Below are 16,561 nucleotides of genomic sequence, written 5' to 3'. Positions count from 1 at the left end.
TTAATATCCTCAAGGTTTACACATAAAACTTGCAAACATGTGCCAGACCTTCCTTCAAGTCTGAATAATATTCCATTATATTTATCTATCTATCTGAGAATTTTACAATTTTAGGTCTTACATTTAGGTCTTTGATTCATTTGTAGTTAATTTTTGTATATGGTGTAAGATAAGGGTCCAACTTCATTCTTTTGCATGTAGATATCCAGTTTTTCCAACACCATTTGTTGCAAAGACCAGGTTCCTTTTTTTTTTTTTTTAAATGTGACCAAATAGATAGCTGTGTCATTAATTAGCTATGTTAGCAGGAAATACATATGAGAAAATTTTGACAGAGTAGATAATGGAACTAATTTTGGGTATCTTGAAACTTAAGATGAAACAGATTTAAGAGAAAACAAGGGAAAGAAGTTAAGAAAGCTAATTTGAAGAAAGAGACAAATGCAGTCATCTATGAAGTGTCCACTGGAAATTAGCAACTGGGTGATCTAGATGAGAACCATCTGGTGGAGAAGTAGAGTTAAAAGGTAGATTACAGTGAACTGGAAAGGGAATGAATTCATTTACATTATTACCGTAGATAAAGAAAAATAGTTGAAGTGAAAAGCAGTTTGCATGAAGATATGTAATGCACAATTTTATTTAAAGTTTTAAAACTTGCAGAACATTAACTTCTTTGTGTAAAAGTTATGTATTAAGAATATCAACTCATGCACGCACAGGAATTATAAATGTCAGTTCATGGTAGTGGTTACCTTTGAGGGAGGGAAAAGGACTAAGGAAGAGTATACAGGGTTCTCAACCATAATGTATAATTTCTTAAGAACAAAATAGCTGGATAGAAGGCACACACAGCTTTTCATTTGCATGTTTTAAGTACTTCCCAGTTTAAAAAAATCAACTTTTAAGTGAATGGTAGAAATGTGAGAATATAGCTAAGTAAGTAAACTGACTTATTAGGAGGATTTTTTTTTTTCTTTTCAATCGGAGGGGTCATTTAGTAAATAACCTGTGCCAATTTCACAAGTTCTTATCAAATGCTTATAACCATTCTACATGTGTTTTGGGAATATTAGGTCTATTTTTACAGATGGAGGCAGAGGTTACTTAAGATATCATTGTTATATGGCCTATTGAGTATCTGAACACAGGCACTTCATCAACTTGAGAACTGGGAAGGAGTAATTCCTCTTCAAGATTTGTTCAATCCATACATGCCCTAATTTGATTTAATCATTAAACATTCTGTGGCAGAGGAAGTTAGTTGTACAGTTCAAGTATGGTGGGAAAAAAATGATTGAAGGAAAGGAGTTACAGGCATAACTCCTTTTATTGCACTTCACAGATTTGGCATTTTTTACAAATTGAAGGTTTGGGGCAACCCTGTGTCAAACAAATCGGTGCCCTTTTTCCAACAGCATTTGTTTACTTCATGTCTGTCACACTTTGGTAATTCTTGCAATATTTCAAAACTTCATTGTTACATTTGTTATGGTCATCTGTGATCAGTGACCTTTGACGTTACTACTCTAATTGTTTTAGGGCACCACAAACCATGCTCATATAAGACAGTGAACTTGATAAATATTATGTGTTCTCAGGGGTAGTCAGAGATTTAAGATGAAAACCAGGGCACAAAAGCCACTGACAGAGGAACAAGTGACATGGTTAACCTTGGAAAGAAATGGATAGATGGAAAAAAAAAAAAAAGTTGTGTTCTGATTGCTTTACTGACCAGTTGTTCTCTCTCAAGATTTCAGTGAAGGAATAACTGCAGATGTGGTGGAAATAGCGAGAATTAGAAGTCGAGCCTGAAGATGTGACTGAACTGCTGCAATCTCATGATAAAACTTGGATGAGGAGCACTGCAGAGAAATCGTTCGTGAAAGGGTCAATTGACGCAAATTTTGCCTTACTGTAAGAAATTGCCACAGCTACCTCAACCTTCAGCAACCACCAATCAGCGAGTAGTCACTAACATGATGACCCTCCACCAGTAAAAAAAATTATGACGTGCTTGAAGGCTCAGATGGTTAGCATTTTTTAGGTAAGGTATGTACTTTTTTTAAGACACAAATGCTATTGCACAATAGACTAGTGTCATGATTCACTATATTGCAATATTTGCTTTATTGTGGTGGTCTGGAACTGAACCCACAAAATCTGAGGTATGACTGTAATACATGGTGGAAGGGGTAGCAATACTTTGGGGTGGGAAGAAACAGCACCACAGCATTGATGGCAGTAATAGCCTTGAACACGTTTACCAAGAACTGGCAGTTTATTAACTAGGTAGAGGAAGGGTAAGAAAATATAATATCCCTAGTGTCTTCCTGAAATGAGAATTATTTGGCTGACACAAACTTGGCAGCCAAGGGGACTACCTTTAGCTGGAGACTTTTGTTCATCTAATGATCTAATCTGTTCTACTCCAGTAAAATGGAAGATCATCATTCTCAGCCAGATGCCAATCTGTGCTTCTTCAGGATAGCCTAACACAACAAAAAGGCTCTAGTCTTTGGTTGCTTTTTGGGGAAGTCATTTAACATCTTTAGTTCTCAGCTTTTAATCACATCTGCTTAAATGCCTACTCTCTCATAGGGAGGGAGAAAATATAATGAGAATGTTTAAACTTCTTCAGTTCCAATAGCCTTCCATGATGTTAATTTATTCCTAGTCTAACGTTTCTTCTACGTGTATTATCACTTACTCATTTTAGGATTCTTGCTTCTACGTTTACTTGCAGCCTTCTTATTTCCAAATTTCAGTGCTCTGCTTCCCACTAATCCATTTCCTAACAACCCAAACTCAGAAATGTTACTCTTCTTAGGAATTCTACAGAACTATCTGTATTTATCATAAAGCAGCTACATGTATGTACCAGTTTGCCTAGTACAGTTCAGGTTTTCCCTTACCCTAGCATAATTATAGCTATCCTACTCATAATTTACTTTGTAGACTAAAATGTTTGTATATGTCTAAGAGCAGAGCATTTGCACTGTATACAATAGTCAAAAATCTCTCCTTAATGAGGTACCCTTTTTTCTTTTTTACAAAGTAGTGTCATGCACATTTATCATGCACCTTCTCTAAACCTGTACAAAGCTCTTAAATATCAAGATGTAACCAATGTGAGATACTTCTCAGAGGCCAGATGAGGCCCAATATATATTCAGAAAGATCACAGGTCAGAGAATGGGATAATTATTAAATAAAGAAGCAGGATTTGCTAACAGTTAACATCTGAGAAAGAAATAGGAAACAAGGAACTTTACAATTAAGCTCTATTCTCTGAAGACAAGAAGTTTCTAACAGGTAGCCTAGTAACAATACCTTCTTACAAGAGGTGAAAAGGCTCAGGCTTTAAGAGGGGACTCTGTGGCCCTGAACCTCTTTAGTTGAAGCTGAGGTCTTAGGAGTAATTAATAATGTGTTCTCATTTCTAGTGCTTTCATGCTTTTTTAGGGGGAAAAGATCAAGCATCCACTGAATTCATCCAACAAGAAGCCATAACTTTATTAATGATAGAAACAGTACAAATTTCAAACCAAGCTGCAGTTACTCTTTTGAAACACCAAAAAAAGTCCTCTTTTCAGATGGTTACATTGTTAATTCCTGTAAAAGAAAAGAGCATCAGAGGTCATTACAGGCAAAAACTGAGAGAAGTCAGGGCACTAAAAACCCCCAGGCAACTCAGAATACTTTGGAATAAGGCTTCCTAATTGGCTGATACTAAGCACAGAGCACAGAAGATAAAGTCACCCATAATTGGTCAGGGCAGAAGGAGTCAAGGAATAAAGGCTCAGACACTTACCATAATAGCATTTACAATATCATTACTGTTGTTCTTCAGGGCTCGGACTGCCTTTGCCCTCGACACATTTGCTTGTGACATGACCAATTCTATGTCCTTAACTTCCACACCTGTTTCATCAACCTGTAAGAGTGGGAGGGAAAACAATAAATTAAAGGCAAGAACTACTTCAGTAGTTCTTAAAAGTCAGGCATCTCTTGAATATAGTTCGTAACATTACTCAAAAGCTACTTAACTCAAAGGAGTTCAAGAGTCTCAAACAATATAGAATCCACCCATCAATACAAACATAGTTATCATTTGGAGAGTATTAAAACTACAAAAGATTTCCTTATATACCTCTTCCTCTTCACTCTCCTCTTGTACAGTTGGAGTCTGTGTGTTTTCTTGAATGTTTGAGACAGCTTCACCTTGAACTTTGAATTTCTCAGCAGCTGCTAGCTGTGCTTGCTGAGATAAATCCTCGATCTACAGGGCAGAAAAAACATTCATGTGAGTAGATCAATCTGCAGGAAATGAAAGAAATCATTTGTCTTTTCCAAATTCCTACTCTAAACCCACTTCACATTAACTTACTTTAATTTTAATTTTAGCTTTAAATTGCTGGCCTCATTCAGATTATATATCACTGTCAGACAAAGAAGTAGCTTAGGTCTAAAGCAGTGGTTCTCATCTAGGGGGTGATTTTGTTCCCTAGGGGACATCTGTCCAATGCTGAGAAATTTTGCTGGCTATCACAACTGGATGTGATACTGCTGCTAGACATCTATAATCCACAGGACAGCCCTTCTACCACAAAGAATTATTTGACCCAAAATGTCAATAGCCCTGAGGTTGAGAAACCCTGGTCTAGAGCAACTCCCAAGAAAACTCTCCTTACCTTGGCTTCCCCAAAAACTATGTAGGTATCTGAAGCTGGGCTCTTGTAGACATCTGGTTTTGTGATGACGAAGAGGATATTCTTAGATTTCCGGATAGTGACTCTAGTAACCCCTGTAACCTGTCGAAGACCCAGTTTGGACATAGCCTAAAGAATAGACAAGAACATCAGGTTTTCAGCTTCTTTAGAAGCAGCCTCAGAAAGTAAGGAACTTAATAATAAATAATACTACATACTAAGCAAAGACTTTTTGTGGACTAAGAAAAGTTTACATGGGAATATGGAATTGATTTTCCTGGGTTTTCTGCCATAGTAACTTTTATTAGTTTAACTATACATGATTCTACCACTACCAAGAGTTCCACAACAGTTCCCCATCTCTAAAGTTGCTTCATCATAACCTTTAATCTTTGTTTGTAACTTAAACTCTTACCTTCCGTGCTTTCTTTTCACTCCGGCTCTGTTTTGCTTTACTGACTGGTTCTTCATCGATTTCAGCTGCTGCTGCCAGCTAAGAAGATCAAACAGCTACGAGTAAACTGGAATGTAAGACCTGGATACCACAATCCCCATGTGGTTTTCCCTTTATGAAGGTTCACAGCTCCAAATACATTAAGACAGCTTTTCTGATCAACACTGGTTTTCCAACGCTTCCTTGACCTAAGCATTTACACTAGTAAATAACACAATACCCACCTGGGCTTGTTGTGTGGTTGTCTGTGTGGAATCCTGTTCCTCGAGCTCTGGTACTGATTCATCACTGTCAGATTCTGTTCCAGACCCTAAGATGACAAATAACTTTTACTATTTTAGAGTAGAGATTACAAGCAAGAGGCACCTCACCATGGCCTGCTCAGACTAGAGGTCAATAGCTTAAGCTAGACCTCACAAAATTAAATGTAAACCTAACTGACTTGTATGAAGCCAGTCTGACAGCCCCCAATTTAGTCACAAACTAGTGTGTACACATCCATTAAAGACCCAGCCCCAGACCTGAGAAGTAATGAATTAATAGATACAGCTGAGCAGTTAGTATACTGTAACTGCTTCCTTTCCCTCAAGGTCTTCACTTCTTGGCACAGGCAAATATCAAGGATGTATATAATCCCAAATTCTACCCAACAGCCCAATCATCCCAGAAAGGTTCTGGCAGACAAGGTGCCTCCAGAAATACTATTTAAGGGAAAAAAACAGTAAGATCACATTGTGGAGGAAGACTGGGGTTGGGGGAGGATACACTTTCCCTTCATCCTTTAAAGTGGGTTGGGTGAGGGCAGAAGCAGTTGTGTACACACATTTAGCCTTATTTTCAAACCATTTACCCCAGCAGTTTGGTCTAACATAGGTTGAAGGTTTTACTCAATGATGCCAATCTATAGTTCTAATAGTCACTTTCTGCTAGGTACTGCCCTGTGACCTCTCCCATTTCTTCCAAACATAATTCACAAATTTTAAGTTTCCCTCAATTGAAAGGCCAAGCATCAACAGACTACTGAAGGAAAAAGCAAACACCTGTACCATTCTCAGGTTAGGAAAAATAGGTCTTTTAAGAAAAGGGAGTCCCTGGGCACTGGTTATTACTAAGTCTAAGAAGTGAAAAATTCAGATAGTTCCAGATTTCCTAATAGATAAGCAAATCCCAGGCCCAGGGACAAGGTTAGTGATGTGACAGAGATTAGAGCAAATTAAAGGTCTAGTAGGTCTTGGTTTTCAACATCAGATCAGTTAGGTAAAAACGACAGCAAACCCACGGTTAGTCTGGACCACATTACACAAGAGGATATACAATCGACTATCTGAGGTGAAAACCAAGATTCTGTTTCACATTCCTAGAGCTTTTGCGTTTAAATTCACCATTCTATGTTCTATGTCCAAACACAAGCAGATATACCAGAAAAAGCGGCGCATCCTACTGTTAGTATTGGTGGGTGGCCCCCAGGAGGGTTGTGGGCAACACACCATGCACACGGCAAACCAAGGCAAATACCCTTATTGTTCTTCAGAACAGGTTGCTTGGCAGAGGGGGTTGGGGCAGGGATCCCAGCAGGTTTGGGGGTGGGCATGTTGACGAGGACCGGCTGGAAAGGCACTCGCCCTGAGATTGGTTCCGGGGGAATCAGAGGCGGCAGCTCATCCTCATCAGCAGGGGCTGAGAGCTTATGGGGTGATTCCAGCACCAGCCCGGGTGAGGACGGCAGAAACTGCTGTTTAGGAAGCAGAGGGGGAACTGGGGAGGGAGCAACAGGCAGAGAGACTGATGGAGTAGGTGCTGGAGAGACAGATGCTGATCCAGCTTTAGGAAGGACCTTCTCAGAGGCATCTGTTGCTGAAAGGGTAAATGTCTCAGACTCAGAAGCCAAGGGGCCCTTTGGGGAATGAAAAGAATCTTTGCCTTTTAAGGGAGAAATAGGGAGGGGTTTTGGAGTCTTCGGAGCAGAAACTTTCTGAGTGGAGACTGTTAGGAGAGGGACTGGAGCCACTGTAGAAGGGGGTCCCTTAGTACCATTCTGAACTGAGGGATCTGGGCATGCAAGAGGTGAAACAGCAGAACTCTTCTTGGCTGGTGGAACTTTGGGAGCTGTGAGGCCTTTCTTTACTGGGAGCTCTTTAGATGCCTGAGGGGCAGTGGACCCCAAGGGACATGTGACAGGAACTGGGGAAGTAGGGGCTTCCTTGGGGGAGGGAGGAATCACAGCTGGGGAAACAGGGGCCCCTTTGGAGGATGGGGTAGCTGGGGCTCTTTTGGGGGATGAAGTTGCTGAGGCCTCTTTGGGGGCCGGAGACTCTTTAGGGGAGGGAGAAATCATGGCTGATGCAGTGCGGGCCCCTTTGGGGCCTGGAGTTGCTGGAGACTCTTTGGGGACTGAAGAGGCTCTTTTGGGGGAAGGTGGAGCCACAGCTGGGGGAGTAAGGTCCCCCTTTGGAGGTGAGGCTGTTTTGGGAGATGGGGCTGCTGGGGCCCCTTTGCGGGTAGCAGGGGCTCCTTTGGGAGGTGGGGTAGCTGGGGATCCCTTGGGGGATGGAGGATTCACAGCCAGAGGAGCAGGGGTCTCTTTAGGGGATGGAGTTGTTGGCTCTCCTTTGGGGGGAGGAGGAGCCACAACTGAGAGAGTGGAGGCCTCTTTGGGAGATAGAGTTGCTGGGTCGCCTTTGGGGGAAGGAGCCACAGCTGGGGGAGTAAGGTCCCTCTTTGGAGGTGAGGCTCTTTTGGGAGATGGGGCTGCTGGGGCCCCTTTGGGAGGTGGGGTAGCTGGGGTTCCCTTGGGGGATGGAGTTGCTGGGGCTCCTTTGGGGGAGGAAGGAGTCACAGCTGGAGGAGCAGGGGTCTCTTTAGGGGATGGGGTTGCTGGCCCCTCTTTGGGGAGAGGAGCCACCACAACTGAGGGAGTGGGGGCATCTTTGGGAGATAGAGTTCCTGGGTCCCCTCTGGGGGAAGAAGCCACAGCTGGGGGAGTAAGGTCCCCCTTTGGAGGTGAGGCTCTCTTGGGAGATGGGGCTGCTGGGGCCCCTTTGGGAGTAGCAGGGGCTCCTTTGGGAGATGGGGCTGCTGGGGCCCCTTTGGGGGAAGGAGCCACAGCTGGGGGAGTAAAGTCCCCCTTTGGAGGTGGGGGTCTTTTGGGAGATGGGGCTGCTGGGGCCCCTTTGTGGGTAGCAGGGGCTCCTTTGGGAGGTGGGGTAGCTGGGGATCCCTTGGAGGATGGAGGATTCACAGCCAGAGGAGCAGGGGTCTCTTTAGGGGATGGAGTTGTTGGCTCTCCTTTGGGGGGAGGAGGAAGCCACAACTGAGAGAGCGGAGGCCTCTTTGGGAGATGGAGTTGCTGGGTCCCCTTTGGGGGAAGGAGCCACAGCTGAGGGAGTAAGGTCCCCCTTTGGAGGTGAGGCTCTTTTGGGAGATGGGGCTGCTGGGGCCCCTTTGGGGGGTGGGGTAGCTGGGGCTCCCTTGGGGGATGGAGTTGCTGGGGCTCCTTTGGGGGAGGAAGGAGTCACAGCTGGAGGAGCAGGGGTCTCTTTAGAGGATGGAGTTGCTGGCTTCCCTTTGGGGGGAGGAGGAGCCACAACTGAGGGAGCGGGGGCCTCTTTGGGAGATGGAGCTGCTGAGTCCCCTTTGGGGGAAGGCGCCACAGCTGGGGGAATGAGGTCACCCTTTGGAGGTGGGGCTCTTTTGGGAGATGGGGCTGCTGTGCCCCTTTTGTGGGGAGTAGGGACTCCTTTTGGGGAGGAAGGAGTCACAGCTGGAGCAGGGGTCTCTTTAGGGGATGGGATTGCTGGCCCTCCTTTAGGTGGAGGAGGAGCCACAACTGAGGGAGTGGGGGCCTCTTTGGGAGATGGAATTGCTGGCTTCCCTTTTGGGGAGGAAGGGGTCATAGCTGGAGGAGCATGGGTCTCTTTAGGGGAAGGGGTTGCTGGCCCCATTTTGGTAGAGGGAGGATCCACAGCTGAGGGAATGGGAACCTCTTTGGGAGATGCAGTTGCTGGGCTCCTTTTGGGGGAAGCATGGGCCCCTTTGGGAGATGGAGTAGTGGGAGACTCCTTGAGGGTCAGAGTTGCTGGGGCTTCTTTGAGGGAAGGAGCCATAGCTAGAGGAGTGAGGGTCTCTTTAGGGGATAGGGTTGCTGGTCCTCCTTTGGGAGAAGGAGGAGCCACAGGTGGGGGAATGGGAGACTCTTCGGGGGATGGTGGAGTAGGGGAATGCTTCTTGGCTAGTGATCCTTTAGGGACATGAAAAGAAAGACTGGCCTCTGTAAGAGAGGATGCTTCAACTGGAGAAATAAGGGATGACAGATTTCCAACAGAAGTATCAGGGATAGCAGGTACACTTTTAGAAACAGAAGGAGCAAGACTTAAGGTAGTAGTAGTAGAAGCTGAATCCTTCTTGGTTGGAGGTCTTTTAGACTGAGGAGACACACTAGTCCCTAAAGGAGATGGGGAGTCAGCTAGGAAAGTTCCTTTGGAAGATGCAGTAACAGAAGCACCAGAGTCCTCAGCTGGGCACCCTTCAGGAGAGGATGTCATAGGTGCCAATGGTAAGGTTTGAGAAATACCATGAACTTTCTTTGCACCTTGACGAGTACCAGCTGGAGGAAGAGAGGGAAAGGACTCAGATGCGGGAGTTTCAGGGGCGTGTGCCACAGTAGCTGGAGAAGGAGAAAGATTCTGGGGAGATAAAGTTACAGCTGGAGCCACAGGACAACTTTCAGAGGCTGGAGGGATCAAAGGTAAAGTAGTAAGAGTGGAAATACCCTTTTTGGTTGGGTGGCTTTTAGAAGCTAAAGAGACAGTGCCTTCTGTAAGAGGGCTGGCTGTAGTTGTAAGAGTGGAGGTTCCTTTGACAGTTGTAGGAGCCATCCCATCAATGGTAGCACTTTCCAAAGGAAATGCAGCTTCAGTTGTGGTAGTGAGAGAACTTTTGAAAAGCAGACTAATGGGGTCTGGGTTTGCATAAGAATCTGTCTTCATTGTAGAGGTTGGGGAGTTAACACCCAGAGGAGAGGGAGTAGCACTGCCCGGCTTAACTACGGGGAGAGGCTCTACATAGCTTTTCTTTGCTAAGGTGGCTTCAGGAGAAAGAGCTATCTCCAGAGAAGATGATGTACTTTGGAGACAGGGGGGATTTTTAGGGGCTACGAGGGCTGATGAAACTCCCATAGCAGAGGCAGGTGCAGTTTGGAGACCTTGTGTTGGGAACTTTACTAATCCTGAAACAGGGAGACATCTGGGGTCCTCAGTGGGAGCTGGCACAGGTGGAGAGACTGGTATCCCCAGAGTGGTGGTTACTTGAGAAACAGGAAGCTCTTTGGGAGCCACAACCATGGCAGTATAAGATGAATCCTTACTTCTTATGGGACCTGATGAAATTGAAGGAGAGACACAAGTGGCTACCTCAAAGGTAACAGGTGCTGCAGAAATTGTAGAGGGGCTAGTCATCACAAGTGGAGTGGTTCCAACAGAAGAAACAGGAGCTTTCTTCAAGTCTAGGCTCCCCGGAGAAGCAGCAGGAATTTGGGCCACCAAAGGCTGATGCGTAGCATTAGGAGAGTCTTTGAGAATGAGAGAGGCTGTAGGAGATGAGGGAGAAGAGGTAGCTACATTTGAGGAGCCAGAAGGGCTGCAGGAGGCTATGCCAGTGATGGTAGAGGGGCCTCTGTCAACAGTCAGAGCCAAAGGGGAAGTTGGAACCCCCACTGGAACCACCTCACCAGCAGGAACCATCTCATTTCCGGAAGGAAGGGGAGGAATCACAGATCTCTGAGAAGGGCAAGAGGCATCTGCAGAAGAGTGATCTACAGAAACAGTATCTTCTATAGGATCTGACAGAACATTAGAGACTGTTTGACCTGAAGGTGGGACTGGAGAACCAAGAGAACTCTGATGAAAAGGTGCAGGGTGAGAGCCCAGAGAACTGAGGAAAACTGGGGGGACATCAGGGGCCACAGACTGAGCTGAAAGAGATAAGGCAGCAGGTGGACTAATGGGTCCCTTCAGGCTGAGACTTATTGGATTTTGTGGAGAAGTCAGAGCTGAGGAAACAGGGATACCTTTGACCTGAGGGGAAGGGATGTCCAGGGGAGTGGCAGGTGGCATCTGAGGACATGAGGCTATTCCAGATTGAACAGAGGCCAAAGGAGTTACAAGATGGGAAGGAATAGTACTGACTATACCTGGAGGGATGGGGATATCTTTTGGATTAGGGACTACTTGAGAGGAAGTCTGAATGGGAGAGGTCTCTGGTTTTGTGGAAGCAATGGGAGTTGACGGAGATGTCACTGATCCCAATTCAGCCATTGCAACCGAAGGAGGTGAACTAAAAGGGTTAGGTGGATAGCTAGAGCTCTTCTGAACTGAGTGGGGAGCCAGGGCCACCAGAGACAAGGGAGCTGAAGAGGAATGAGCACCTTTCATAGTTATCATGGGAGAGGCCAGAGCTAAGGCAGCTGGGGAGATGGGAGGCCCCATTAGGTTTGGTAGGAAAGTTGGGGTGTCAGCAGGGGGAGGGATAGCTCCCAAAGGAAGGGCTGTCCCAGTGGATGACTGGGAAAAAGGAGCTTCAAAAGGGGTTGAGGCAACAGAGGGAGAAAGTAACGGGGAAGGCTGATGAGGGGTTGCCAGGGGGCACTCTTGAGGGGCCAGGGAACAAGGAGGGGTAGGGGTAGTTTTAGGCTGCCCTAAAGCAGCAGTGACACTCAAGGCTGAAGACACAGGAAGCACAGCTGGAAGAAAGGAAAAAAAAAGAGGGGGGCGGGAAATAAAGAAGGAAAAGGGAGGGAAAAAACAAAGGTGAGTTATACAGCCAAACCTGCTACAACATGCCTCTCACAGGAAACACTGGAATTTTAAATCTGAGAATGAAAGTCACCACACAGGATTAGACAAAGGTGACAAGCGATAGCAACCTTCCCCAAACATACTTCAGTGGTCAAGTAACAATACACTCCTTTCCTCATCTCTTGTTTCCCAAGTTCTACCAAAATAAGTGAACTATTTTAGTGTGAAGAAAACAATCTTAACAGCAGCCTAATAGTCTCTAAATGGGGAGCACAGGCCCAGGAATGAGTTGGGAATAGCATGCTTTCTACCTTTTCCCAGTTGTGCCCTTCCCTTTCCTCCTCAAATGAACCATGTCTTCTTCATAGGCCAAATAATTACCACTAGAACAGTTCTACCCCGTCCACCCAAGGAGCATGAACTGAAATACTGAAAACTGGAACAAGGAAGCTAGTGAATGATGATAATGATGGGGAATCAGATCTGAATGAGAAAAAACAGGTCTTTTAGTGTTAAGGCTTCCACTAGGTCAGGAAAAATCTGACTCTTAGAATTTAATACTAAGTATTAAATACTAAGTCACTTAGCCTCTCTATACCTCATTTTACTAACTCCAAACAATCAACCACAAACGGCTGGACTCAGTCTCTAAAGACCTTTCTAGGTAATGTTACCTCTTCAGACATCAATCTAAGATGAATTAGATCACAAGGGACAGAGCTTAGTCACAAGGATAGGAACTGTATTATGAAATTGTAATCCAACTTGTTAAACCAGACTGTGGTTCTATTTTGAACTGGAGTGGAGAGAATACACTGGATCTCCACCCCTTAATCTGGATAAGTAAGTCATTCTGCCAAAATAGACCAGTATTTGGCACTAGTGTAAAGCTAAGCAAAAGATTTTCTGAATGATGAAAAAAATCATGCTTACTAATCAGTAGGTAACACAGGATTAGACCAACAAACGCTTAACATCTAGATGGGAGTATTAAAAAAGGAAAGCCTATAGAATCCAAATTCACAATGTACTCAACTGAGAGTATCCTGCTACAGAAAAGACTAGTGGCTCAACCAGTTTCTCCTGGAGAGTGAGTAGGTCAAAGTCTTATGATTACAGTGCAAATGCTCTCAAACATATTAATCAGAACTTGCAACTTGCAGAGTGTTTTCCTTTGCCTGGACCTCAAGATGGGATTAGCCCCACATTATTTGCTTTAGATACTGTACCCAATACCCTGAGTCAGCTTCCTCATTCAAATAATTATTTAATTATAGTTACTAAAAAAACAAAACAAAACAAAAAACCAAGCGATCATCACTAGCACTTGCTTTTATGTAACCTACTGTGCAATCTCAGAATATACAGGAATAAATTTAACAGCACTAAGGATTGCTTCAGAAGCAAACAGCGTTAGTTTTGAAACCTGAAACCACATTATTCTAAGTTCATTTGAATTTCAGTCTCCACATTTGTAAAATCAAGCTGTTCACCAGATTCTCTAAAATTTTGTTCAGCACTGACATTACAGGTTTAGAGACCAGTCCCTTATCTTTTACCTTCCTTAAATCCACTGTAGTTTAAGGATTTCACATAGCTCATTCCGCAGCTCAGAGGCCCCCTCCTTTCCTTTCCAGCAGCTGTACTAATCCCTCCAGCTGCTAAAATCAGACAGGTGCGGAGGGAGAACCTTAATGCTTTCTACTATAAACAACTCTATTTTAATTCCAGAAGGAGACAAAAATTGCCCTTAAGTGACAGGTGGAGGTTTTTTTTTTTTTTTAAAATGAATTTACCATAAAGGGGGAAAAATGAGTTAAGGATGGAAGTCACAGGTCACAGCCTGAAAATTCCCTTCATTTAGTTCTGCACAACTGACTCAGCAAAAAGACTATCATAGTTTTCCCACTAGCCCCTCTCAAGTTTTAGAGAGATGTATTTTAATCAGAATTCAAAACTTGCCTTTACACTATGCTCTACATCCAGTAATTCCAAAGCTGAAAAGCTGTTAAAGGAAGGCTTTATTTCAATCCTGGGTTCCAGACAAGCTGTTGATGCAGACATTCCAGCACACTAGAAACGTCTCAGCACCAATGCATAAAACAAGTTAACCAATCTAGGAGGGCCCTGAGGCCCGGTATGACACATTTACCACCAGCACATCTCATCCAGACATGTGATGATGGCACAATGCCAAGCACTGCCATCTAAAACCTTGATGTAACTTGCTGGCTGGAACTTCACAAAAGCTCAGGTCTCCTTGGCCTGCCAGTGTGTCACCTAGTTCCCATAGGTAAGAATCACTGAGCCCCTTCCCTGCTCAGTTTTCCTATGTGAGGGGAGGGTTTCACAGAAGAGCTCTCTTTGGGGCAGCTGCCATAACCTACAAAGCAAATCAGGGAGCTTTCAATGTTCCTGAATCTTAAATATACTGTTTTTATTCTACTCCCTAACGAAGTCCCTTCAGGATATCAGTTAATATTACGGACTCTCCTCCACGGTAAAGCTACGGTCCCGTCTTTAATGAGTGTTAACACTAAAAGACAAAAGTGTATTCTCTTCGTCACTTTACCCACCAAATGCTTTCAGGGTCAATCTTAATTAACGGCAAAGGGTCTAGGGGAACCTACCTGTCTCAGCCTGGGGCTGTGGCAACTCCTGCTCTGTTGCAGGGACGGTTTCTGTGGCTTCACCGGGCATTTCTGAAGGAAGGGAATAAAAAGGAGGCCTGAATTGACTAGGATCCGATCCCAGCTCCCAACCGAGAGTCAAGTATTCTTAAAATTCTGCAGAGGACTGTTAAGAAAAAAATCGTAAGGGTGTTTGGGACAACCCTCCCCAAAGCAGCGAACATAGGTGAACTATGACGTTTTCAGATCTCTGAACGAGAGAATCACCTGCTTTCGCCGCTCCTCTTCACTCCGCACAGAGCGGACTTCCCAGTGCCCAGAAGTCCAAATCCACACTTCAAATCCCACAAAAGAGCAACACCACTGCGTTCTCAATCCAAGGGAGGGGATGCCGGTCTGGCTCCCGACCACGGGAGACTTCGGACGCTACCGTGAAGCCACCCCCACCCTCCCCCGGGCTAGGACTTTCAGGACTCCCGTTTGCCGACTATCGGGAACCAAGAGAGAAAAGAGGATGCCTTATGTCTCAACACTCGTTGGTCACAGTAAAAACCGTGTGTGTGTGTGGGGGGGGAGTCCTCGCGCGCCCGCAGGGGGAGGGGTTTCCAAAGCTGTGACCCCTTAACATCCTCTGGGTTCTCGTGAAGCCGTTCCCAACAGCAGACGTTCCCACTTCCACCCTCAACACTGCACCTGCTCTCATCTCCCCAGCCCTGGACTCCCGGCCAGCAGCCTTTATGCCCTGCTTTTGCCAGGACACCAACAGCAGACCCCATTTTGTCCGGAGGCCCCCAAGGCCACACTGCCCAGGGCCGAGTGGGAACTCAGTGGCCCCATAAAACCTCCAACTTTCCTTAGCTCCCAGTCCTCAGGGCAGCTCAGCCCGCAAGAAAGGCGGATGGCTGCGGATAAAAAGTAGCGGAGAAGATAGCACTTACTGTGCGGGAAACGCGGAACCAAGATGGCGGCAGAAAGAGAGCGAGCGAAAGCGTGACCCACGCCTGTTGCAGGAGGAAGTCTGGCGGAGGGGGCGGGGCCAGGATCCGATTCCGGGTCAGGAGCTGCCGGCAGTCACTTCCTTTAACCAGTGACCTGTCTGGTTGTTTCCAGACGGGCGTGGTGACGAGGTCTAAATAAGGGTAAGAATTCAGAACAGGACGCGCAGGTTTGGCAGGAACTCTTGCTCGGAGCAATGCAATCCTTAGATAGCCGACCCCTTCCCGTCCCCCTAATTGAGGCGTTTTTAATACGCGAACGGCGACTTCGTGAGAAGCAACCTCTGCTCCCCTGTCGGCAAAGTAGTGACGGCGGTATTATCGCTACTTCCTGACTTTGCTCAAATAATGTAGGGAATACAAGTTATCAAACAATACCAGATGCCACAGAGATTGTATTTACACCGTTTGAAGGTAGCCGTGACCAAGGGCAACCCTCAAATTATTTTGCTCTTGGAATACACAGTTTAGACTGAAATTATTATGAAGGTTTAAATTCCCCTCCTCAGGAAAAGGAACATAGGCACGGAAACAATTCCTTTCCCCTCTATTTTGGATGCGATATCCTGAAACTCAACTGTTCTAGAGGCCCAGGATTCCAGTTTATACGGCAGGATTCTTGAAAATGCTAGGAGTCCTGATTCCCATATCCTCCCTACAAAAGAACCTAAACTAGCTAATGCTATTTGAGCTACTGGCTTTAAAACAGTTGTGGCCACCTTTTAAGATAAGCAGGAACATTTAAAATGTTTTGAAAGCTACTTCAAAATTTGTTGTATCTTTACAAATAGTCAAATGAATATTAGTGAATTAAGAGTAAATGAGATAATGGAGTTTCACAGCAATGGGAAATTCTGAAGTTCTCTTCAGATGGGAGAGGCAATATTGTGGACTGATACAAGAACACGGATTTTGACTCCAGACTTCTTTGTCTGAATCTCAGCTTGGTTACCTAATGGTGACCTTAGGCAGTTTAATA

General features: G+C 45.0%; 1 protein-coding gene across 4 annotated transcripts; it reads right to left on the bottom strand.

Moving 5' to 3' along the window:
• Window positions 1-3,491: 3,491 nt before the first annotated feature.
• NACA (nascent polypeptide associated complex subunit alpha) lies at window positions 3,492-15,657 on the bottom strand. 4 transcript variants are annotated; one of them, XM_006179859.2, is made up of 8 exons: window positions 15,526-15,614; window positions 14,588-14,659; window positions 5,391-5,476; window positions 5,128-5,205; window positions 4,695-4,841; window positions 4,154-4,282; window positions 3,815-3,937; window positions 3,492-3,615 (listed from the first exon to the last, which is right to left on the bottom strand). In XM_006179859.2, the coding sequence occupies exons 2-8, from the start codon at window positions 14,655-14,657 to the stop codon at window positions 3,601-3,603; spliced, it is 648 nt and encodes a 215-aa protein (XP_006179921.1). In that variant the 5' UTR covers window positions 14,658-14,659; window positions 15,526-15,614; the 3' UTR covers window positions 3,492-3,600. The 4 variants fall into 4 exon arrangements, with proteins under 4 accessions (XP_006179921.1, XP_032348950.1, XP_032348948.1 ...); XM_032493059.1 differs by having other exon boundaries at window positions 14,588-14,685; window positions 15,526-15,550; XM_032493057.1 differs by lacking the exons at window positions 3,492-3,615; window positions 3,815-3,937; window positions 4,154-4,282; ... (1 more) ...; window positions 5,128-5,205; window positions 5,391-5,476 and adding an exon at window positions 7,359-11,902 and having other exon boundaries at window positions 15,526-15,657.
• Between the last annotated feature and the right edge of the window lie 904 nt (window positions 15,658-16,561).

The sequence above is a fragment of the Camelus ferus genome, chromosome 12 (assembly GCF_009834535.1).
Source record: "Camelus ferus isolate YT-003-E chromosome 12, BCGSAC_Cfer_1.0, whole genome shotgun sequence".
Lineage (NCBI taxonomy): Eukaryota > Metazoa > Chordata > Mammalia > Artiodactyla > Camelidae > Camelus > Camelus ferus.
Note: the sequence above shows the minus strand (reverse complement) of the source record. Positions and strands in the feature narration are given on the sequence as shown.